The following is a 26,221-nucleotide window of genomic DNA, read 5'->3' on the forward strand; positions in this document are numbered from 1 at the left end:
ATACATGGTCCCCTTATCAAACGAGCTGTGTCAGGCAGAATTTTGGGTTGTTTTCATGGCTTCCATGTTAACTTTGTCGCCACCCTGCTGTGTAATCCACAAAATATACTGGCAAACTTTTATCATGTACCGATATTATTTGAGCGCTTCTTGCTCACCTCCTTTGGTTCCTCTCTGCTACCCATTGGTTTGAAGCCTGAGTCCATTTAGGGTATGTCGCCATGACACTCTCTAGCCTGCTGCCGCTGCCTCTGCATGCCGTCCCCTATAGTGTCAGGGTCAATTATTGGATGTTTTAGATGCTATCTAGCTTCATTCGGTCACTCTGTCATGGCCATGCTGTTGCCCATAATTTTGGCATAATGGTGCGATTATGCAGCCTCAGAGGCATCCATGCATGCTGCCCTGCTGTTTCCTGTCCATTTCCGTGGTGTTTCCATCCTTTTCTGAGGTTCCCAGGTGTTTGGCCAAGCTTCCCTGTGCAGAGCCTTGGTCCCCTTGAAAAATGCTCGAGTCTCCCATTGACTTCAATGGGGTTCGTTATTCGAGACGAGCACTCGAGCATCGGGAAAAGTTCGTCTCGAATAACGAGTACCCGAGCATTTTAGTGTTCGCTCATCTCTAATTATTAATCATCCCTCATCCTGAATCATTCGCTTCTAGCTGGAAGGAGGCAGCGTCACGTAGATCTGTGGGATCCGTCCCGTCCGCGCATCATCCCAATGTCTACATAAAGAATAAATCAATGAACTTACAACTGAACACGAAGAACGACGGTCAGTAACCCAAAGACCAGACCGGCGAGTAACCCCAAATCCAGGCCCAGGATAATCGCAGCGATGCAGGTGAACACCCAGATGAGCTGCAAAACAGGGACATGCACGGGTTATACCTACTACACCGGCAGCTATAGGCTCCTCCCACCGGAGGGTGGGCACTTACCGAGTCCCACTTGTTCTCCCGCCATAGTTTGGGGACATCACGGACCTGCCAGAACATCCCCTTCAGATTGGCGATGCAGATGGCGGCCAAGACGGACTAACAGCAGAAAACAAATGGTTAATCCTGAGGTCATCTATTATTATTATTATACAGAGTTATAATTCTCCTACCTTCTGCAGGGGCTCCAGGAGCCTTCCCAACGCCATTATAGCAATGAGCACCACAATGGCCCCAACCAGACTGGCAAACTAGAGAGAAGACAAGAAACATCCGGAACATTCAAAATACTTTACCTGTGATCTCAGTGCACATAGGAGGCAGTATTATAGTAGTTATATTCCTGTACATAGGGGGCAGTATTATAGTAGTTATATTCCTGTACATAGGGGCAGTATTATAGTAGTTATATTCCTGTACATAGGGGGCAGTATTATAGTAGTTATATTCCTGTACATAGGGGGCAGTATTATAGTAGTTATATTCCTGTACATAGGGGGCAGTATTATAGTAGTTATATTCCTGTACATAGGGGGCAGTATTATAGTAGTTATATTCCTGTACATAGGGAGCAGTATTATAGTAGTTATATTCCTGTACATAGGGGGCAGTATTATAGTAGTTATATTCTTGTACATAGGGGGCAGTATTATAGTAGTTATATTCCTGTACATAGGGGGCAGGATTATAGTAGTTATATTCCTGTACATAGGGGGCAGTATTATAGTAGTTATATTCCTGTACATAGGGGCAGTATTATAGTAGTTATATTCCTGTACATAGGGGGCAGTATTATAGTAGTTATATTCCTGTACATAGGGGGCAGTATTATAGTAGTTATATTCCTGTACATAGGGGGCAGTATTATAGTAGTTATATTCCTGTACATAGGGGGCAGTATTATAGTAGTTATATTCCTGTACATAGGGAGCAGTATTATAGTAGTTATATTCCTGTACATAGGGGGCAGTATTATAGTAGTTATATTCTTGTACATAGGGGGCAGTATTATAGTAGTTATATTCCTGTACATAGGGGGTAGTATTATAGTAGTTATATTCCTGTACATAGGGGGCAGGATTATAGTAGTTATATTCCTGTACATAGGGGGCAGTATTATAGTAGTTATATTCCTGTACATAGGGGGCAGTATTATAGTAGTTATATCCCTGTACATAGGGGGCAGTATTATAGTAGTTATATCCTTGTACATAGGGGGCAGTATTATAGTAGTTATATCCCTGTACATAGGGGGCAGTATTATAGTAGTTATATTCCTGTACATAGGGGGCAGTATTATAGTAGTTATATTCTTGTACATAGGGGGCAGTATTATAGTAGTTATATTCTTGTACATAGGAGGCAGTATTATAGTAGTTATATTCTTGTACATAGAGGGCAGTATTATAGTAGTTATATTCCTGTACATAGGGGGCACTATTATAGTAGTTATATTCTTGTACATAGGAGGCAGTATTATAGTAGTTATATTCCTGTACATAGGGGGCAGTATGATAGTAGTTATATTCCTGTACATAGGGGGCAGTATTATAGTAGTTATATTCTTGTACATAGGGGGCAGTATTATAGTAGTTATATTCCTGTACATAGGGGGCAGTATTATAGTAGTTATATTCTTGTACATAGGAGGCAGTATTATAGTAGTTATATTCCTGTACATAGGGGGCAGTATTATAGTAGTTATATCCCTGTACATAGGGGGCAGTATTATAGTAGTTATATTCCTGTACATAGGGGGCAGTATTATAGTAGTTATATTCCTGTACATAGGGGGCAGTATTATAGTAGTTATATTCCTGTACATAGGGGGTAGTATTATAGTAGTTATATTCTTGTACATAGGGGGCAGTATTATAGTAGTTATATTCCTGTACATAGGGGGCAGTATTATAGTAGTTATATTCTTGTACATAGGGGGCAGTATTATAGTAGTTATATTCCTGTACATAGGGGGCAGTATTATAGTAGTTATATTCTTGTACATAGGGGGCAGTATTATAGTAGTTATATTCTTGTACATAGAGGGCAGTATTATAGTAGTTATATTCCTGTACATAGGGGGCAGTATTATAGTAGTTATATTCCTGTACATAGGGGGCAGTATTATAGTAGTTATATTCCTGTACATAGGGGGCAGTATTATAGTAGTTATATTCCTGTACATAGGGGGCAGTATTATAGTAGTTATATTCTTGTACATAGGGGGCAGTATTATAGTAGTTATATTCCTGTACATAGGGGGCAGTATTATAGTAGTTATATTCTTGTACATAGGGGGCAGTATTATAGTAGTTATATTCTTGTACATAGGGGGCAGTATTATAGTAGTTATATTCCTGTACATAGGGGGCAGTATTATAGTAGTTATATTCCTGTACATAGGGGGCAGTATGATAGTAGTTATATTCCTGTACATAGGGGGCAGTATTATAGTAGTTATATTCCTGTACATAGGGGCAGTATTATAGTAGTTATATTCTTGTACATAGGGGGCAGTATTATAGTAGTTATATTCCTGTACATAGGGGGCAGTATTATAGTAGTTATATTCCTGTACATAGGGGGCAGTATTATAGTAGTTATATTCCTGTACATAGGGGGCAGTATTATAGTAGTTATATCCCTGTACATAGGGGGCAGTATTATAGTAGTTATATTCCTGTACATAGGGGGCAGTATGATAGTAGTTATATTCCTGTACATAGGGGGCAGTATGATAGTAGTTATATTCCTGTACATAGGGGGCAGTATTATAGTAGTTATATTCCTGTACACAGGGGCAGTATTATAGTAGTTATATTCTTGTACATAGGGGGCAGTATTATAGTAGTTATATTCTTGTACATAGGGGGCAGTATTATAGTAGTTATATTCCTGTACATAGGGGGCAGTATTATAGTAGTTATATTCTTGTACATAGGGGGCAGTATTATAGTAGTTATATTCCTGTACATAGGGGGCAGTATTATAGTAGTTATATTCCTGTACATAGGGGGCAGTATTATAGTAGTTATATTCCTGTACATAGGGGGCAGTATTATAGTAGTTATATTCCTGTACATAGGGGGCAGTATTATAGTAGTTATATTCCTGTACATAGGGGGCAGTATTATAGTAGTTATATTCTTGTACATAGGGGGCAGTATTATAGTATTTGCAGTGCATCCAGTTCGGCTGGTCTTGTGGTGAGACATCAGTGATGGCAGTTACACATCATTACTGGGAGCAGAGCATTAGAGGTAGGAGTTACTAACAACTGAGGGATCATGATACTTGTAGTTTCCAGTGGCGCCCATCTTAGTGATAACTCCACCTACTTTAAAAAGCTCATAACATTTTGTGAATCATAAAATCAAACTATTTAAGCTCCATTGTGTGACTAATGAGATTGAGTTTTTTATATGCATTTATTTATAGCATGATGGGTTTTTGTATCAGACGTTCATATTCCTGGAATACCCCTTTAAAGGAAACCTACCACTTCGGGTAGGGCTTATAAGCTGGACATGCCGTGCACCAGCTCAGGCGCTTATCTCCGTTATGTTTTTAAACAGTTTTAAAGTTTTTTAACAGTTTATTAATGTTTATATCCTTACTGACTTTCCCGCACCGGGGTCCACGCTCGGCGCACCATGCGCGCGACCTTGCGTGGATCTGAATAGGAAGTGGTAGCACGCATGGTGCGCCGAGCGCGGTGCACGGCATGTCCTGCTTATAAGCCCTACCCGAAGTGGTAGGTTTCCTTTAAGCAGTAGAAGGACATAATGCGCTGCAGCCTATACAGCACCTTTAGGTTATATGGTAATTCATCTACCTGGGTCTTTCCGCCGGTGCCCTCCTGGATTGCAGTTCTGGACAGCGCAGTACTAACACAGAAACACGAGAAGATCCCACCCAATAGATTACTGGCTCCATTAGCGATAAATTCCTGTTATTAGAGAGAAAAGGCAAAGAATCATCCGGGGCCACAGGAGAACGACGTCAGGCATTTCATAACTTTATGGCTAAATCTGAATGGGGGCTTATGTTTTGCAGGACTAGTTGCATTTTTTGATACCCATAAAGCAGCCATTTCCGGTTTTGAGTGTTTTTTGTACAAAATTGACATTTTTCTAAGACAGATTAATGTTTGGGGTCAGGAATGCAGAAAAACCTGGGATTTAGTCAGATTTTACCATGCAGCATTCTATAGGTTATGGGTGACCATGTAAAAAATCAAATAATGGAAAAAAATCTAATTACATATTTAACTTCTGTGTCATTTTTAAATGTATTTTCCCCTCAATGGACTTTAAAGGGACCTTCCATCAGGAGCGGGCACAATACAGTGCAGGCGTCCGGGCCTAAATCTGACTTCCCAAACTTCCACAACCTTTTTCTCCCTTTGTCTATTTGGCTCCGCCCACCATCACTTGACCCCCACCCACTGTGGGGTGTGAAATGGTAAGAAGTTCTGCAGTTTCCCACTGCTTAAAGAAGTTATCTGGGTATAAAAATGTACTTAGGGCCGGGCTGGGACGGACTATTTAAAATAATAAACGTGTACTTACCTCCCCCCTGCCGCCCATGTCCCGCGTCGTGGTCCGTTTGATCGGTGTCCCTGTTTGTTCCGCGCACATGGAGCTTCCGGCCGGCTCCTCCCATCCATCCCTATCCCTAGCGCTGGGAGATGGCGTCGGATGGGAGCTCCCTCTGAACCCTTATAAACAAAACGGCGCGCAGAGGAGACGGACCGCGGCGCAGGACATCAGCGGTGCCGGGGGAGGTAAGTACACGTTTATTATTTTTAAATAGCTCTCCCCAGCCCGGCCATATGTAAATCTTTATAACCGGATAATCCCTTTAAGTCACCGTGCAGTCAGGGGGACAGAAATCCGGTCAGGACTTCCTGTCTGTTTAGATTTGAAGAGACGCCGATCCGTGTGGTTCACAACTAATTCATCTCCTCCGCTGCATATGAAGGTAGCATTGCCTATAGTGACGGGGACAGCACGCCGGGGGAGACTCTACCGTAGTTCTCGGATGACGTCTTCTTCTGCCACAAAGACCATTACTCTCCTTCCCCCTCCAGGATGTTACATGCAGACACTTACCTGGTTCCCATCCACTGGGTAGTTGTGTTTGGTTCCATAGACTTTAGCCACAGACACGGCCACAGCGTAGGCCACTATTCCGGTAGAGAAGGCGGAGCCAATCATTGATGAGAACATGCTGACATCTGGGGCTTTGGGGCTTGCAAACCTAAAACACATGAAATGTTTCCCATTAACTCCACCTTTTTTTAGAAGATCGTTATAATGTGTCCGTATCGTTACCGTGTGTCCGTATCGTTACCGTGTGTCCGTATCGTTACCGTGTGTCCGTATCGTTACCGTGTGTCCGTATCGTTACCGTGTGTCCGTATCGTTACCGTGTGTCCGTATCGTTACCGTGTGTCCGTATCGTTACCGTGTGTCCGTATCGTCCGTACTGGTCTTCATTCAACCCTCCATGCAGCAGACAAATTGTTTGCTCTGCTCCGGGAGCCTCACATGTGCTCTGCCTCTAAAATGGCCACAAATATCAGCAGAGAACCTGGGCGCCCCCTACTACTGATGGATTCATATCGGAGTAACAGAATGGGGGGGGTAACATTGGGGCTCAGGCTCCGCCAGTCTCCAGCTGTAAAACACTAGAATTTAGCTGCGGCACGTTTATCGCTGTGATGATGAATTCTGGTGCAGGATAAGACTGGCGCTTCCTACTTTTATTTGGTCTAAACTTCACGCCACAATTTTGGGCGCATGGACAATTCCCTGCAAGACACGCCCCTTCCACGCTAGATCACGCCCATCTCCCAAAGGCCAAGCCCTCTTAATCGGACAAGTCGGGAAAGTTCCAAAAAAAAGGTCTAAAAGCCTTGATGACCCCAGTGCGGGTGCGTTTATAAATCCCCCCAATGGCCACACTTAAAGTGTTTGCACCAGTTCTCCTGGATACTGCTTGTACACGTGTATATAAAGTGTTTGCGCCAGTTCTCCTGGATGCTGCTTGTACACGTGTATATAAAGTATTTGCGCCAGTTCTCCTGGATGCTGCTTGTACACGTGTATATAAAGTGTTTGCGCCAGTTCTCCTGGATACTGCTCGTGTATATAAAGTGTCAGTTTTGTGCCGCGGCTGCTCGGTGTCTGACGAGACAGAAAATGTTACTGCTTCGTCAGACCGTGCACCAAAAAAACCATGGTGCACACTTCCCAAACAGTTCAGGGCGCCAGATTCATGAAGACCGTGTGATACGTCCATCTTCATGTGTATTTAATCCGCCTAATGTCGTAAGTCAGTGTCTATTCTGGTCATTAACGGGGATTTTGTCCCAACGTGTTTCGGCAAATGTCACATGATCAGTTCCCAATCAGTTGGGAATTTTTTTCTTTCTGGAATAGATGAACTGGTTTGGTTTTAATCCTACATCATGTCATTAGGCTACAGCTGCGGATATTGTCTATTGTCTGCTGCGCCAATACTCACCCACTGGGGATGGTCTTCACAATTCCAGCTTTATATCGCTCTTCAAAGTTTACTCCATAGGAAATTCCAGTAGCTACAATTGTCTGAAATGAAACATAATCTATTGTTAGCGATGCACACAGGTCTGATACCGGTCTGAGGTGTTACCGGAGCGTATTGCTGTACTGACTGCGGAGATATGCCTCACTTTGACATAATGGGGCTCATTTACTAAGGATTGCACTTTAGTTGGATCGTTCGGCATTTTCAGGATGGACCAGTATTTAACAGGTGTCTGCGCTGGGATTGTGTCGCTCGCAATCGGTTTTTCGTGCTGCTTTCATGTGACACAAATCGGATATCGGACATGCAGGAAATCAGGCGCACGATCTTAGTGACTCCCCGCACAGCACATTATACACTGACAATGCACTTACATGCACCAGGAAGAAGGTGAACTCCAGGGACCTGAGCGGGGAAGCGACACATGCAGGATATCGGGGGCACGATCTTAGTGACTCCCCGCATAGCGCATTATACACGGACAATGCACTTACATGCACCAGGAAGAAGGTGAACTCCGGGGACCTGAGCGGGGAAGTGATACATGCAGGATATCAGGTGCAGGATCTTAGTGACTCCCCGCACAGCGCATTATACACGGACAATGCACTTACATGCACCAGGAAGAAGAAGGTGAACTCCGGGGACCTGAGCGGGGAAGCGACACATGCAGGATATCGGGGGCACGATCTTAGTGACTCCCCGCACAGTGCATTATACACGGACAATGCACTTACATGCACCAGGAAGAAGAAGGTGAACTCCGGGGACCTGAGCGGGGAAGCGACACATGCAGGATATCAGGCGCAGGATCTTAGTGACTCCCCGCACAGCGCATTATACACGGACAATGCACTTACATGCACCAGGAAGAAGAAGGTGAACTCCGGGGACCTGAGCGGGGAAGCGACACATGCAGGATATCAGGCGCAGGATCTTAGTGACTCCCCGCACAGCACATTATACACGGACAATGCACTTACATGCACCAGGAAGAACAAGGTGAACTCCGGGGACCTGAGCGGGGAAGCGACACATGCAGGATATCGGGGGCACGATCTTAGTGACTCCCCGCACAGTGCATTATACACGGACAATGCACTTACATGCACCAGGAAGAAGAAGGTGAACTCCAGGGACCTGAGCGGGGAAGCGACACATGCAGGATATCGGGGGCACGATCTTAGTGACTCCCCGCACAGCGCATTATACACGGACAATGCACTTACATGCACCAGGAAGAAGAAGGTGAACTCCGGGGACCTGAGCGGGGAAGCGACACATGCAGGATATCGGGGGCAGGATCTTAGTGACTCCCCGCACAGCGCATTATACACGGACAATGCACTTACATGCACCAGGAAGAAGAAGGTAAACTCCGGGGACCTGAGCGGGGAAGCGACACATGCAGGATATCAGGCGCAGGATCTTAGTGACTCCCCGCACAGCACATTATACACGGACAATGCACTTACATGCACCAGAAAGGAGAAGGTGAACTCCGGGGACCTGAGCGGGGAAGTGACACATGCAGGATATCGGGCGCAGGATCTTAGTGACTCCCCGCACAGCGCATTATACACGGACAATGCACTTACATGCACCAGGAAGAAGAAGGTGAACTCCGGGGACCTGAGCGGGGAAGTGACACATGCAGGATATCGGGCGCAGGATCTTAGTGACTCCCCGCACAGCGCATTATACACGGACAATGCACTTACATGCACCAGGAAGAAGAAGGTGAACTCCGGGGACCTGAGCGGGGAAGTGACACATGCAGGATATCGGGCGCACGATCTTAGTGACTCCCCGCACAGCGCATGATACACGGACAATGCACTTACATGCACCAGGAGGAAGAAGGTGAACTCCGGGGACCTGAGCGGGGAAGCGACACATGCAGGATATCGGGGACAGGATCTTAGTGACTCCCCGCACAGCACATTATACACGGACAATGCACTTACATGCACCAGGAGGAAGAAGGTGAACTCCGGGGACCTGAGCGGGGAAGCGACACATGCAGGATATCGGGGGCAGGATCTTAGTGACTCCCCGCACAGCGCATTATACACTGACAATGCACTTACATGCACCAGAAAGGAGAAGGTGAACTCCGGGGACCTGAGCGGGGAAGCGACACATGCAGGATATCGGGTGCAGGATCTTAGTGACTCCCCGCACAGCGCATTATACACGGACAATGCACTTACATGCACCAGGAAGAAGAAGGTGAACTCCAGGGACCTGAGCGGGGAAGCGACACATGCAGGATATCGGGTGCAGGATCTTAGTGACTCCCCGCACAGCGCATTATACACGGACAATGCACTTACATGCACCAGGAAGAAGAAGGAGAACTCCAGGGACTTGAGCGGGGAAGCGACACATGCAGGATATCGGCCGCAGGATCTTAGTGACTCCCCGCACAGCGCATTATACACAGACAATGCACTTACATGCACCAGGAAGAAGAAGGTGAACTCCGGGGACCTGAGCGGGGAAGCGACACATGCAGGATATCGGGCGCAGGATCTTAGTGACTCCCCGCACAGCGCATTATACACGGACAATGCACTTACATGCACCAGGAAGAAGAAGGTGAACTCCGGGGACCTGAGCGGGGAAGTGACACATGCAGGATATCGGACGCACGATCTTAGTGACTCCCCACACAGCGCATTATACACGGACAATGCACTTACATGCACCAGGAAGAAGAAGGTGAACTCCGGGGACCTGAGCGGGGAAGTGACACATGCAGGATATCGGGGGCAGGATCTTAGTGACTCCCCGCACAGCGCATTATACACAGACAATTCACTTACATGCACCAGGAAGAAGAAGGTGAACTCCGGGACCTGAGCGGGGAAGCGACACATGCAGGATATCGGGGACAGGATCTTAGTGACTCCCCGCACAGCACATTATACACGGACAATGCACTTACATGCACCAGGAGGAAGAAGGAGAACTCCGGGGACCTGAGCGGGGAAGCGACACATGCAGGATATCGGGGGCAGGATCTTAGTGACTCCCCGCACAGCGCATTATACACTGACAATGCACTTACATGCACCAGAAAGGAGAAGGTGAACTCCGGGGACCTGAGCGGGGAAGTGACACATGCAGGATATCGGGTGCAGGATCTTAGTGACTCCCCGCACAGCGCATTATACACGGACAATGCACTTACATGCACCAGGAAGAAGAAGGTGAACTCCGGGGACCTGAGCGGGGAAGTGACACATGCAGGATATCGGGTGCAGGATCTTAGTGACTCCCCGCACAGCGCATTATACACTGACAATGCACTTACATGCACCAGAAAGGAGAAGGTGAACTCCGGGGACCTGAGCGGGGAAGTGACACATGCAGGATATCGGGTGCAGGATCTTAGTGACTCCCCGCACAGCGCATTATACACGGACAATGCACTTACATGCACCAGGAAGAAGAAGGTGAACTCCGGGGACCTGAGCGGGGAAGCGACACATGCAGGATATCGGGGGCAGGATCTTAGTGACTCCCCGCACAGCGCATTATACACTGACAATGCACTTACATGCACCAGAAAGGAGAAGGTGAACTCCGGGGACCTGAGCGGGGAAGCGACACATGCAGGATATTGGGCGCAGGATCTTAGTGACTCCCCGCACAGCGCATTATACACGGACAATGCACTTACATGCACCAGGAAGAAGAAGGTGAACTCCGGGGACCTGAGCGGGGAAGTGACACATGCAGGATATCGGGCGCACGATCTTAGTGACTCCCCGCACTGCGCATGATACACGGACAATGCACTTACATGCACCAGGAGGAAGAAGGTGAACTCCGGGGACCTGAGCGGGGAAGCGACACATGCAGGATATCGGGGGCAGGATCTTAGTGACTCCCCGCACAGCGCATTATACACTGACAATGCACTTACATGCACCAGAAAGGAGAAGGTGAACTCCGGGGACCTGAGCGGGGAAGCGACACATGCAGGATATCGGGTGCAGGATCTTAGTGACTCCCTGCACAGCGCATTATACACGGACAATGCACTTACATGCACCAGGAAGAAGAAGGAGAACTCCAGGGACTTGAGCGGGGAAGCGACACATGCAGGATATCGGATGCACGATCTTAGTGACTCCCTGCACAGCGCATTATACACGGACAATGCACTTACATGCACCAGGAAGAAGAAGGAGAACTCCGGGGACTTGAGCGGGGAAGTGACACATGCAGGATATCGGCCGCAGGATCTTAGTGACTCCCCGCACAGCGCATTATACACAGACAATGCACTTACATGCACCAGGAAGAAGAAGGTGAACTCCGGGGACCTGAGCGGGGAAGCGACACATGCAGGATATCGGGCGCAGGATCTTAGTGACTCCCCGCACAGCGCATTATACACGGACAATGTACTTACATGCACCAGGAAGAAGAAGGAGAACTCCGGGGACTTGAGCGGGGAAGTGACACATGCAGGATATCGGCCGCAGGATCTTAGTGACTCCCCGCACAGCGCATTATACACAGACAATTCACTTACATGCACCAGGAAGAAGAAGGTGAACTCCGGGACCTGAGCGGGGAAGCGACACATGCAGGATATCGGGTGCAGGATCTTAGTGACTCCCGCACAGCGCATTATACACGGACAATGCACTTACATACATTGGGAAGAAGAAGGTGAACTCCAGGGACCTGAGCGGGGAAGTGACACATGCAGGATATGAGGCGCATGATCTTAGTGACTCCCCGCACAGCGCATTATACACGGACAATGCACTTACATGCACCGGGAAGAAGGTGAACTCCAGGGACCTGAGCGGGGAAGCGACACATGCAGGATATCGGGTGCAGGATCTTAGTGACTCCCGCACAGCGCATTATACACGGACAATGCACTTACATGCACCAGGAAGAAGAAGGTGAACTCCGGGGACCTGAGCGGGGAAGCGACACATGCAGGATATCGGGGCACGATCTTAGTGACTCCCTGCACAGCGCATAATACACGGACAATGCACTTACATGCACCAGGAAGAAGAAGGTGAACTCCGGGGACCTGAGCGGGGAAGCGACACATGCAGGATATCGGGTGCAGGATCTTAGTGACTCCCTGCACAGCGCATTATACACGGACAATGCACTTACATGCAGCAGGAAGAAGAAGGTGAACTCCGGGGACCTGAGCGGGGAAGTGACACATGCAGGATATCGGGTGCAGGATCTTAGTGACTCCCCGCACAGCGCATTATACACGGACAATGCACTTACATGCACCAGGAAGAAGAAGGAGAATTCCAGGGACCTGAGCGGGGAAGCGACACATGCAGCATATCGGGCGCAGGATCTTAGTGACTCCCCGCACAGTACATTATACATGGACAATGCACTTACATGCACCAGGAAGAAGAAGGTGAACCCCGGGGACCTGAGCGGGGAAGCGACACATGCAGGATATGAGGCGCATGATCTTATTGACTCCCCGCACAGCGCATTATACACAGACAATGCACTTACATGCACCAGGAAGAAGAAGGTGAACTCCGGGGACCTGAGCGGGGAAGCGACACATGCAGGATATGAGGCGCATGATCTTATTGACTCCCCGCACAGCACATTATACACGGACAATGCACTTACATGCACCGGGAAGAAGGTGAACTCCAGGGACCTGAGCGGGGAAGTGACACATGCAGGATATTGGGTGCAGGATCTTAGTGACTCCCTGCACAGCGCATTATACACGGACAATGCACTTACATGCACCAGGAAGAAGAAGGTGAACCCCGGGGACCTGAGCGGGGAAGCGACACATGCAGGATATGAGGCGCATGATCTTAGTGACTCCCCGCACAGCACATTATACCCAGACAATGCACTTACATGCACCAGGAAGAAGAAGGTGAACTCCGGGGACCTGAGCGCGAAGCGACACATGCAGGATATCGGGTGCAGGATCTTAGTGACTCCTCGCACAGCGCATTATACACGGACAATGCACTTACATGCACCGGGAAGAAGGAGAACTCCAGGGACCTGAGCGGGGAAGCGACACATGCAGGATATCGGGTGCAGGATCTTAGTGTCTCCCCGCACAGCGCATTATACACGGACAATGCACTTACATGCACCAGGAAGAAGAAGGAGAACTCCAGGGACCTGAGCGGGGAAGCGACACATGCAGGATATCGGGTGCAGGATCTTAGTGTCTCCCCGCACAGCGCATTATCCACGGACAATGCACTTACATGCACCAGGAAGAAGAAGGTGAACTCCGGGGACCTGAGCGGGGAAGCGACACATGCAGGATATCGGGCGCAGGATCTTAGTGACTCCCCGCACAGCGCATTATACACGGACAATGCACTTACATGCACCAGGAAGAAGAAGGTCAACTCCGGGGACCTGAGCGGGGAAGCGACACATGAAGGATATCGGGCGCAGGATCTTAGTGACTCCCCGCACAGCGCATTATACACGGACAATGCACTTACATGCACCAGGAAGAAGAAGGTGAACTCCGGGGACCTGAGCGGGGAAGCGACACATGCAGGATATCGGGCGCAGGATCTTAGTGACTCCCCGCACAGCGCATTATACACGGACAATGCACTTACATGCACCAGGAAGAAGAAGGTGAACTCCGGGGACCTGAGCGGGGAATCGACACATGCAGGATATCGGGTGCAGGATCTTAGTGACTCCCCGCACAGCGCATTATACACGGACAATGCACTTACATGCACCAGGAAGAAGAAGGTGAACTCCGGGGACCTGAGCGGGGAAGCGACACATGCAGGATATCGGGCACAGGATCTCAGTGACTCCCTGCACAGCGCATTATACACGGACAATGCACTTACATGCACCAGGAAGAAGAAGGTGAACTCTGGGGACCTGAGCGGGGAAGTGACACATGCAGGATATCGGGTGCAGGATCTTAGTGACTCCCCGCACAGCGCATTATACACGGACAATGCACTTACATGCACCAGGAAGAAGAAGGTGAACTCAGTAGTCAGGGCAATGTGCATCTGTTGCCAATGTAACTGTATACCAATATACCATACACAGTGGGGCAGATTTACATACACGGTCCATTCGCGTTCCAGCGGCGTGTTCTCTGCGGTGGATTCGGGAACGGCCGGAATTTAATAAGGTAGTTCCTCCGCCGTCCACCAGGTGGCGCTGCTGCGCTGAAAAGCATCGGAACGCCCTGGAGTTCATGGAGCCGGGCTGAGTGAAGGTAAGTGCAAGCTCCGCGACACATTTTTTGTTTTAAATGTGGCGGTTCTTCCGAATCCGTCGGGTTTTCGTTTCGGTTACGCCCCCCGATTTCCGTCGCGTGCATGCCAGCACCGATGCGCCACAATCCGATCGCGTGCGCCAAAATCCCAGGGCAATTCAGGGGAAATCGGCGCAAATCGGAAATATTCGGGTAACACGTCGGGAAAAAGCAAAAAATGTATCTCGCCTTCTCCTTCCGGTCCCTGGTTCCGGTCCCTGGTTCCGGTCCCTGGTTCCGGCGCTCACCTTTGTGCTGCTCCCGGTATCTGCCAATAACTTATCTCTGAATTGTGATGAAACTATAACATAAATCTCACCACGATGATCTCGATGGGGATGGGCACCCGCAGCTTATGCTTGAATCTTTCGTTGATTTCCTTGACCACCACACACACGAGGAAGGCCAGGACCCCCGCAATCAGGTCGCAGATATTGGTCTTCGCAATGTTCCGGAAGATGTCAATAATTGTCTAAAAAAAGTAAGAAAGTAGTAGAAAAGATTGTAAGACGCAGAAGGTTTCACGTTCTCCAGCCTCTTCCCGGTGACCAGACATTGGCCCCGCCTGCTGGAGGTAAGTACTTACATATATGACGTATATACATCTCTATATCCTCAGCCCCATACATTACACCCCAGAGCTCCCCGGCTGCCGGAGGTAAGTACTTACATATATGAGGTATATACATCTCTATATCCTCAGCCCCATACATTACACCCCAGAGCTCCCCGGCTGCCGGAGGTAAGTACTTACATATATGATGGACAATACTCCACTGTAGTTATCCGTGGGGACGTTAAGCAGTTGCTTTATTTGTGACACAAGAACCTGGAACGCGGCAGCGGTGGTGAATCCTCCGACCAGCGGCTCCCCGAGATATCTGACAATGAATCCGATCTGAAGGGCCCCGAGAGCCAACTGCAGGGACAAGCGAGGGCCACTTATAGTGAGAAGGAAATACGGGGATCATCTAACACTCCTAGAACATCCTGGGACTGTGACAACTCATAGAGTAACACATAATAACCGTGGCTCTCCTGCTGCAACTCCTCCTATTCATCAGAGCTCAGATATGTAAACAAAGATCCACAGAGAGTTCACAGACAGCACTAAAGTAAGTAGCAGGACTGCTGAACCACTTGATGAACATTTAGGGATTATTAAGGCAGTAAAGGCACATGGGTAACTTATGTAAAAGAGTGCCCCCCCCTTTGATGAATCAGTTATTATATTATTATAAGTGATGTGATATAATTGTGGGTTATGTGTGTAGGTCGGCACTCTGGACGTCTACAATACCAGACGCATCCATTTGGCTTGATATAATTCTCCTGATAATTATTCCGCTCAGTTTTGTGATCACATGGCAGAAGATAATCATCAGATTTCCCCTAATATAAGGGGCGGAGTTTTGCATGTGATAATTGTACATTCTGAATGATTGTGGATCTGATGATAATAACCGTCACCTGAATGATTCCTATTAAGAAGCAGAGAGTTCCGGCAATGATGACCCTCTGCGCGTCTCGCGCTTTCTCATCCACCAATGTCGTGTTATCCGATTGGTTTCCATTGGAAAGGGGGAATTTGTCATTGGGAGCCATTTGTTCAACAACTCCACCCACCATCAAACTGACAACGGGGAAGGGCCCTGGTAGGAGGAGAAAGACAAATAAAATGTGTTTGTGAAGACAAAGGGTAATTCTATTGTCTAAGAGGGAAACATCGCAGCTCAGCGGCTACTTACCGCACATATAGGGGCAGATTTACTTACCCGGTCCATTCGCGATCCAGCGGCGCGTTCTCTGCGCTGGATTCGGGTCCGGCCGGGATTTATTAAGGCAGTTCCTCCGCCGTCCACCAGGTGGCGCTGCTGCACTGAAAAGCATCGGAACGCACTGGAATACACCGAGCCGGGCTGAGTGAAGGTAAGTGCAAGCTCCGCGACACATTTTTTGTTTTAAATGCGGCGGTTTTTCCGAATCCGTCGGGTTTTCGTTCGGCCACGCCCCCAGATTTCCGTCGCGTGCATGGCAGCGCCGATGCGCCACAATCAGATCACGTGCACCAAAATCCCGGGGCAATTCAGGGGAAATCGGCGCAAATCGGAAATATTAGGGTAACACGTCGGGAAAACGCGAATTGGGCCCTTAGTAAATGACCCCCAATGTGTCCTGTGTGTGAGAGGAGAACTGGTTATAGCAGGAGGTTAAATTTAAGTGGGTTGGATTGGTAAGAAAAGAAGTTAGAGATGAAATATAGAGATGAGATGATTAAAGGGAACCTGTCACCAGGGAGCTCATTATCACTACAGACAGGATGAAGCAGCCCATCACACCGGCAGAGCACATCAGCCTTTCTGCCTTTTCTAAGCATGTGCATTACAATATAACTGAGTGTTATAACTTACCTTGCACCCTGACAGAAGCCTCTGTGTAGTCCCAGGGGTTGGGCTTTGGTTTGGATGCATTTCAAACAACAACACATGACTTTTCTGTGCTGCAGACTCCTCAGCTCTCAGCCCCCACCTTTGGGCTCCTGTACAGTTCCTCCCTTCCCCACTGATGTCAGCTCAGCAGACTGTGAAGGAGCAGGAGGGAGGAGCTGTACAGGAGCACAAAGGTGGAGGCTGCAAGATGAGTCTGCAGCACAGACAAGTCACATGTTGTATTTTGAAATGCATCCAAACCAAAGCCCAACCCCTGTGAGGTCAGTGAGGACACACAGTTATATTGTAAAGCGAATGCTTCGAGAAGGCAGAGCGGCCGATGTGCACTGCAGGGGTGATGGGCTTCTGTATCCTGTCTGTAGTGAAAATGAAATCCCTGGTGACAGGTTCCCTTTCAGAACATCAGGGATGTAGACCCTCCTTCCTCCAAACTGTCCAAGTCTCAGGACAGTAAAATGGTCAGCAGGTCAAATATGGGCGCATGACCCTATAAACGGGGCTGGAGTGGCCCATTCAACAACCACATGGTCCTGCGGCAGGTCCTGGATCTAACACAAAAATAGGTCCCAGAGGTCCAACGGGAAGAGACAAATGTAATATTAAGACGGACCCACAAAATATTCTGCGTTACCCAAACACTAAGTATATGGTGTATAAGAGCAAAGTCTGAGACTGGACCCAAAGAGCAGCAAGGGCTGAATCTGTTAGAGAGGCGAAGACGTCTTGGCTGCCATTGGACCCATCAGGATAAGTCGTCAGAAGAGTCTGAGCCACACGGAGAGGAAAAGGAAAGGAATAGATGGAAAAAGTCTCATATGAATCTCTGGTTTACATTCACACACGACGGATCCTGGGATTTATTATAAGAGGTGAACTACAAATATCATTAAGGGTAAGGCCAGGCTGGTGGGAGGCGGCATCTGACTGGAGGAAGGGTAAGGCCAGGCTGGTGGGAGGCGGCATCTGACTGGAGGAAGGGTAAGGCCAGGCTGGTGGGAGGCGGCATCTGACTGGAGGATGGGTAAGGCCAGGCTGGCGGGAGGCGGCATCTGACTGGAGGAAGGGTAAGGCCAGGCTGGTGGGAGGCGGCATCTGACTGGAGGAAGGGTAAGGCCAGGCTGGTGGGAGGCGGCATCTGACTGGAGGATGGGTAAGGCCAGGCTGGTGGGAGCCGGCATCTGACTGGAGGATGGGTAAGGCCAGGCTGGTGAGAGCCGGCATCTGACTGGAGGATGGGTAAGGCCAGGCTGGTGAGAGCCGGCATCTGACTGGAGGATGGGTAAGGCCAGGCTGGTTGGAGGCGGCATCTGACTGGAGGATGGGTGAGGCCAGGCTGGTTGGAGGCGGCATCTGACTGGAGGATGGGTGAGGCCAGGCTGGTTGGAGGCGGCATCTGACTGGAGGATGGGTGAGGCCAGGCTGGTTGGAGGCGGCATCTGACTGGAGGATGGGTGAGGCCAGGCTGGTGGGAGGCGGCATCTGACTGGAGGATGGGTGAGGCCAGGCTGGTTGGAGGCGGCATCTGACTGGAGGATGGGTGAGGCCAGGCTGGTGGGAGGCGGCATCTGACTGGAGGATGGGTGAGGCCAGGCTGGTGGGAGGCGGCATCTGACTGGAGGATGGGTAAGGCCAGGCTGGTGGGAGGCGGCATCTGACTGGAGGATGGGTAAGGCCAGGCTGGTGGGAGGCGGCATCTGACTGGAGGATGGGTGAGGCCAGGCTGGTTGGAGGCGGCATCTGACTGGAGGATGGGTGAGGCCAGGCTGGTGGGAGGCGGCATCTGACTGGAGGAAGGGTAAGGCCAGGCTGGTGGGAGGCGGCATCTGACTGGAGGAAGGGTAAGGCCAGGCTGGTGGGAGGCGGCATCTGACTGGAGGATGGGTAAGGCCAGGCTGGTGGGAGGCGGCATCTGACTGGAGGAAGGGTAAGGCCAGGCTGGTGGGAGCCGGCATCTGACTGGAGGAAGGGTAAGGCCAGGCTGGTGGGAGGCGGCATCTGACTGGAGGATGGGTAAGGCCAGGCTGGTGGGAGGCGGCATCTGACTGGAGGATGGGTAAGGCCAGGCTGGTGGGAGGCGGCATCTGACTGGAGGATGGGTAAGGCCAGGCTGGTGGGAGGCGGCATCTGACTGGAGGAAGGGTAAGGCCAGGCTGGTGGGAGCCGGCATCTGACTGGAGGATGGGTAAGGCCAGGCTGGTGAGAGCCGGCATCTGACTGGAGGATGGGTAAGGCCAGGCTGGTGAGAGCCGGCATCTGACTGGAGGATGGGTAAGGCCAGGCTGGTTGGAGGCGGCATCTGACTGGAGGATGGGTGAGGCCAGGCTGGTTGGAGGCGGCATCTGACTGGAGGATGGGTGAGGCCAGGCTGGTTGGAGGCGGCATCTGACTGGAGGATGGGTGAGGCCAGGCTGGTGGGAGGCGGCATCTGACTGGAGGATGGGTGAGGCCAGGCTGGTTGGAGGCGGCATCTGACTGGAGGATGGGTGAGGCCAGGCTGGTGGGAGGCGGCATCTGACTGGAGGATGGGTGAGGCCAGGCTGGTGGGAGGCGGCATCTGACTGGAGGATGGGTAAGGCCAGGCTGGTGGGAGGCGGCATCTGACTGGAGGATGGGTAAGGCCAGGCTGGTGGGAGGCGGCATCTGACTGGAGGATGGGTGAGGCCAGGCTGGTTGGAGGCGGCATCTGACTGGAGGATGGGTGAGGCCAGGCTGGTGGGAGGCGGCATCTGACTGGAGGAAGGGTAAGGCCAGGCTGGTGGGAGGCGGCATCTGACTGGAGGAAGGGTAAGGCCAGGCTGGTGGGAGGCGGCATCTGACTGGAGGATGGGTAAGGCCAGGCTGGTGGGAGGCGGCATCTGACTGGAGGAAGGGTAAGGCCAGGCTGGTGGGAGCCGGCATCTGACTGGAGGAAGGGTAAGGCCAGGCTGGTGGGAGGCGGCATCTGACTGGAGGATGGGTAAGGCCAGGCTGGTGGGAGGCGGCATCTGACTGGAGGATGGGTAAGGCCAGGCTGGTGGGAGGCGGCATCTGACTGGAGGATGGGTAAGGCCAGGCTGGTGGGAGGCGGCATCTGACTGGAGGAAGGGTAAGGCCAGGCTGGTGGGAGGCGGCATCTGACTGGAGGAAGGGTAAGGCCAGGCTGGTGGGAGGCGGCATCTGACTGGAGGATGGGTAAGGCCAGACGTCTCCGTGGTGAATATACAAAGAAATCCACGGGACACATTTCAGGTTTTCCTCATTGTGTTAGGAATTTCTAAATGTTATTTGCGTTACAGTCATCGGTGGCGACATTCCCACGTGTGCGTCTACATCCATCAGATATGATAAGGTCACGACAGTCTGCGCTATGGATGTCGCCAGATGAGGCTCCTCAAGGTTTTCTGTTTATGAGGGGTTTTGTCGTGGCTGTTTTATAAATTTGGAAAATGAAAAATGATCTAGTTTGACCTTATAGGGAACTTGTCACCAGGGACCTCATTTTCACTACAGACAGGTTACAGGAGCCCATGACACCTGCAGTGCAGATCTGTCTTTCTGCTTTCTCTAAGCATTTGCATTACTATATAATTGTGTGTTATAACTTACCTTGCACCCTGACAGAATCCACTGTGTAGTCCCAGGGGTTGGGCTTTTGTTTGGATGCATTTCAAAAAACAACATGTGACTTATCTCTGCTGCAGACTCCTCAGCTCTCAGCCCCCACCTTTGTGCTCCTGTAGAGCTCCTCCCTCTGCCACTGAAGTCAGCTCACCGCACTGTAAGGTCTGTGAAGGAGGGAGGAGCTGTACAGAAGCTCAAAGATCTGAGCAGTCTGCAGCACAGACAAGTCACATGTAGTTTTTTTTAAATGTATCCAAACCAAAGCCCAACCCCTGTGACTACACAGAGGATTCCGCCTGGGTGCAAGGTAAGTTATAACACACAATGCTTAGAGAAAGCAGATTTGCAATGGATGTGTGATTCTGTAACCCCTGATGACAGGTTCCCTTTGAGTCATTGGGGATCTTTGACTGTATTCTCTATTGAAGAAATAATTAAACATAACCCACATTTGTACTCACCGATTGAAAGATGCCTTGAAGTTCCAAAAAAAAAATATGCCAGCACAGGAAAAAATGCAGAGTACAGACCAAAACCAACAGGAACGGCAGCAAGCAACGCAAACGATAGTCCTGCAATCACAAATAATAGGAAAATATGTATATGAAAAAGTGTCTTCACAATAGTACACACAAATACATATATATACACACACACACACAAATACATATATATACACACACACACACACACAAATACATATATATACACACACACACACACACACACACACACAAATACATATATACACACACACACACACACACACATATATATACACACACAAATACATATATACACACACACACACACACACACATACATATATATATATATACACACAAATACATATATACACACAAATACATATATACACACAAATACATATATATACACACAAATACATATATATACACACAAATACATATATATACACACAAATACATATATATACACACACACACACACACACACACACACACACACAAATACATATATACACACACACACACACATATATGTGTGTGTGTACACTCACAGCCAAGGCCTGAGCGCTCCCTACTGACTGGTGATGTCCTGGGGCAGCAGATGTGCCGGGGTCCCTCACAGCCAAGGCCTGAGCGCTCCCTACTGACTGGTGATGTCCTGGGGCCACAGATGTGCCGGGGTCAGTCACAGCCAAGGCCTGGGCGCTCCCTACTGACTGGTGATGTCCTGGGGCCACAGATGTGCCGGGGTCAGTCACAGCCAAGGCCTGGGCGCTCCCTACTGACTGCTGACGTCCTGGCACCGCCGATGTGCCGGGGTCACTCACAGCCAAGGCCTGGGCGCTCCCTACTGACTGGTGAAGTCCTAGGGCAGCAGATGTGCCGGGGTCACTCACAGCCAAGGCCTGGGCGCTCCCTACTGACTGGTGATGTCCTGTCAGATGTGCCGGTGTCACTCACAGCCAAGGCCTGGCCGCTCCCTACTGACTGGTGATGTCCTGGGGCCACAGATGTGCCGGGGTCAGTCACAGCCAAGGCCTGGGCGCTCCCTACTGACTGGTGATGTCCTGGGGCCACAGATGTGCCGGGGTCACTCACAGCCAAGGCCTGGGCGCTCCCTACTGACTGGTGATGTCCTGGGGCAGCAGATGTGCCGGGGTCAGTCACAGCCAAGGCCTGGGCGCTCCCTACTGACTGGTGATGTCCTGGGGCCACAGATGTGCCGGGGTCAGTCACAGCCAAGGCCTGGCCGCTCCCTACTGACTGGTGATGTCCTGGGGCAGCAGATGTGCCGGGGTCACTCACAGCCAAGGCCTGGGCGCTCCCTACTGACTGGTGATGTCCTGGGGCAGCAGATGTGCCGGGGTCACTCACAGCCAAGGCCTGGGCGCTCCCTACTGACTGGTGATGTCCTGTGGCCGCAGATGTGCCGGGGTCCCTCACAGCCAAGGCCTGAGCGCTCCCTACTGACTGGTGATGTCCTGGGGCCACAGATGTGCCGGGGTCACTCACAGCCAAGGCCGGGGCGCTCCCTACTGACTGGTGATGTCCTGTCAGATGTGCCAAGGTCATTCACAGCCAAGGCCTGGGCGCTCCCTACTGACTGGTGATGTCCTGGGGCAGCAGATGTGCCGGGGTCACTCACAGCCAAGGCCTGGGCGCTCCCTACTGACTGGTGATGTCCTGGGGCAGCAGATGTGCCAGGGTCACTCACAGCCAAGGCCTGGGCGCTCCCTACTGACTGGTGAAGTCCTAGGGCAGCAGATGTGCCGGGGTCACTCACAGCCAAGGCCTGGGCGCTCCCTACTGACTGGTGATGTCCTGTCAGATGTGCCGGTGTCACTCACAGCCAAGGCCTGGCCGCTCCCTACTGACTGGTGATGTCCTGGGGCAGCAGATGTGCCGGGGTCACTCACAGCCAAGGCCTGGGCGCTCCCTACTGACTGGTGATGTCCTGGGGCAGCAGATGTGCCAGGGTCACTCACAGCCAAGGCCTGGGCGCTCCCTACTGACTGGTTAAGTCCTAGGGCAGCAGATGTGCCGGGGTCACTCACAGCCAAGGCCTGGGCGCTCCCTACTGACTGGTGATGTCCTGGGGCAGCAGATGTGCCGGGGTCACTCACAGCCAAGGCCTGGGCACTCCCTACTGACTGGTGATGTCCTGGGGCCGCAGATGTGCCGGGGTCACTCACAGCCAAGGCCTGGGCGCTCCCTACTGACTGGTGAAGTCCTGGGGCAGCTGATGTGCCGGGGTCACTCACAGCCAAGGCCTGGCCGCTCCCTACTGACTGGTGATGTCCTGGGGCAGCAGATGTGCCGGGGTCACTCACAGCCAAGGCCTGGCCGCTCCCTACTGACTGGTGATGTCCTGGGGCAGCAGATGTGCCGGGGTCAGTCATAGCCAAGGCCTGGCCGCTCCCTACTGACTGGTGATGTCCTGGGGCCGCAGATGTGCCGGGGTCACTCACAGCCAAGGCCTGGGCGCTCCCTACTGACTGGTGATGTCCTGGGGCAGCAGATGTGCCGGGGTCAGTCACAGCCAAGGCCTGGGCGCTCCCTACTGACTGGTGATGTCCTGGGGCAGCAGATGTGCCGGGGCCACTCACAGCCAAGGCCTGGGCGCTCCCTACTGACTGGTGATGTCCTAATCTATTCCCCCTGTAGGGACTTATACTGAAGGTCACAGGTCAGTCGTCTGTTTGTGGCACAGGGCAGGAAAGGGTTAAGGCGATTCCTATAGACGATTTAAACGCCAATAAACGAAACTCATAAACGATGGAAATTGTTTCCTTTCTCACATTCCGCTGCTCGTTACACGGGGAGATCGTCCTGCGTCTGGACCAATAGGAAAGGGAATTCTGCGCGGCCGCTCCCTACAGGTCGTGTCTGGAGCTTCTCATAGGCTGATAACTTGTATCTGTGATTGGGGGGGGGTCTCCGCTCATGGGGAGGGGGCAGGGCTCAGCTCATTGTGGGGGGGGCTCATGGTTATTTTATTCCCCCCCCCCCCCCCCCCGCGTCTTCTGATGTCGTGTGACTCAGGTCAGGGATCGAGGGAAATGTCGCATCTCTTGTGTCTACTAAACATCGGGACGATGCGTCTGATTGGGTGACGGCTATTTATTCTTATTTACACCTGATACAATGTAATCACACTCTGCCCTATAAACTGCTGAGATCCGTGCCAATGTATCAGCGAATAATTCCTTCCCTGCCGACAGGGGAAACCTTAAAACTGTGTCCGGACCCTGAGACCCTCCCTCATGTCCCGAATCCTGAGAGACAGAGCTGATGGGATGGTGTCGGGGGGCTCAGCCCCTTGGGGTCTATGTGTTTAGGTGGTTCCCCTGATCTGCCCCTTGGGGTCTATGTGTTTAGGTCCTTCCCCTGATCTGCCCCTTGGGGTCTATGTGTTTAGGTCCTTCCCCTGATCTGCCCCTTGGGGTCTATGTGTTTAGGTGGTTCCCCTGATCTGCCCCTTGGGGTCTATGTGTTTAGGTGGTTCCCCTGATCTGCCCCTTGGGGTCTATGTGTTTAGGTGGTTCCCCTGATCTGCCCCTTGGGGTCTATGTGTTTAGGTGGTTCCCCTGATCTGCCCCTTGGGGTCTATGTGTTTAGGTCCTTCCCCTGATCTGCCCCTTGGGGTCTATGTGTTTAGGTCCTTCCCCTGATCTGCCCCTTGGGGTCTATGTGTTTAGGTGGTTCCCCTGATCTGCCCCTTGGGGTCTATGTGTTTAGGTCCTTCCCCTGATCTGCCCCTTGGGGTCTATGTGTTTAGGTGGTTCCCCTGATCTGCCCCTTGGGGTCTATGTGTTTAGGTGGTTCCCCTGATCTGCCCCTTGGGGTCTATGTGTTTAGGTCCTTCCCCTGATCTGCCCCTTGGGGTCTATGTGTTTAGGTGGTTCCCCTGATCTGCCCCTTGGGGTCTATGTGTTTAGGTCCTTCCCCTGATCTGCCCCTTGGGGTCTATGTGTTTAGGTCCTTCCCCTGATCTGCCCCTTGGGGTCTATGTGTTTAGGTCCTTCCCCTGATCTGCCCCTTGGGGTCTATGTGTTTAGGTGGTTCCCCTGATCTGCCCCTTGGGGTCTATGTGTTTAGGTGGTTCCCCTGATCTGCCCCTTGGGGTCTATGTGTTTAGGTGGTTCCCCTGATCTGCCCCTTGGGGTCTATGTGTTTAGGTGGTTCCCCTGATCTGCCCCTTGGGGTCTATGTGTTTAGGTGGTTCCCCTGATCTGCCCCTTGGGGTCTATGTGTTTAGGTGGTTCCCCTGATCTGCCCCTTGGGGTCTATGTGTTTAGGTGGTTCCCCTGATCTGCCCCTTGGGGTCTATGTGTTTAGGTCCTTCCCCTGATCTGCCCCTTGGGGTCTATGTGTTTAGGTGGTTCCCCTGATCTGCCCCTTGGGGTCTATGTGTTTAGGTGGTTCCCCTGATCTGCCCCTTGGGGTCTATGTGTTTAGGTGGTTCCCCTGATCTGCCCCTTGGGGTCTATGTGTTTAGGTGGTTCCCCTGATCTGCCCCTTGGGGTCTATGTGTTTAGGTCCTTCCCCTGATCTGCCCCTTGGGGTCTATGTGTTTAGGTGGTTCCCCTGATCTGCCCCTTGGGGTCTATGTGTTTAGGTGGTTCCCCTGATCTGCCCCTTGGGGTCTATGTGTTTAGGTCCTTCCCCTGATCTGCCCCTTGGGGTCTATGTGTTTAGGTGGTTCCCCTGATCTGCCCCTTGGGGTCTGTGTTTTTAGGTGGTTCCCCTGATCTGCCCCTTGGGGTCTATGTGTTTAGGTCCTTCCCCTGATCTGCCCCTTGGGGTGTATGTGTTTAGGTCGTTCCCCTGATCTGCCCCTTGGGGTGTATGTGTTTAGGTGGTTCCCCTGATCTGCC

General features: G+C 51.1%; 1 protein-coding gene across 1 annotated transcript in view; it reads right to left on the reverse strand.

The window, feature by feature from the left end:
- LOC140106421 (pendrin-like) overlaps positions 1 to 22,916 on the reverse strand; it is a 52,924-nt gene extending 30,008 nt beyond the window's left edge. The window contains exons 1-11 of the mRNA XM_072130858.1: positions 22,305 to 22,916; positions 21,318 to 21,471; positions 16,277 to 16,458; positions 15,561 to 15,725; positions 15,126 to 15,278; positions 7,471 to 7,553; positions 6,054 to 6,201; positions 4,775 to 4,888; positions 1,113 to 1,190; positions 943 to 1,038; positions 756 to 862 (exon numbers count right to left, since the gene is read on the reverse strand). Of these exons, the coding sequence (XP_071986959.1) occupies positions 756 to 862; positions 943 to 1,038; positions 1,113 to 1,190; positions 4,775 to 4,888; positions 6,054 to 6,201; positions 7,471 to 7,553; positions 15,126 to 15,278; positions 15,561 to 15,725; positions 16,277 to 16,458; positions 21,318 to 21,471; positions 22,305 to 22,916 (1,892 nt within the window). The remainder of the gene's footprint in view (positions 1 to 755; positions 863 to 942; positions 1,039 to 1,112; positions 1,191 to 4,774; positions 4,889 to 6,053; positions 6,202 to 7,470; positions 7,554 to 15,125; positions 15,279 to 15,560; positions 15,726 to 16,276; positions 16,459 to 21,317; positions 21,472 to 22,304) is intronic.
- Positions 22,917 to 26,221: the final 3,305 nt, after the last annotated feature.

This window comes from Engystomops pustulosus, chromosome 11 (genome assembly GCF_040894005.1).
Source record: "Engystomops pustulosus chromosome 11, aEngPut4.maternal, whole genome shotgun sequence".
Classification (NCBI taxonomy): Eukaryota; Metazoa; Chordata; class Amphibia; order Anura; family Leptodactylidae; genus Engystomops; species Engystomops pustulosus.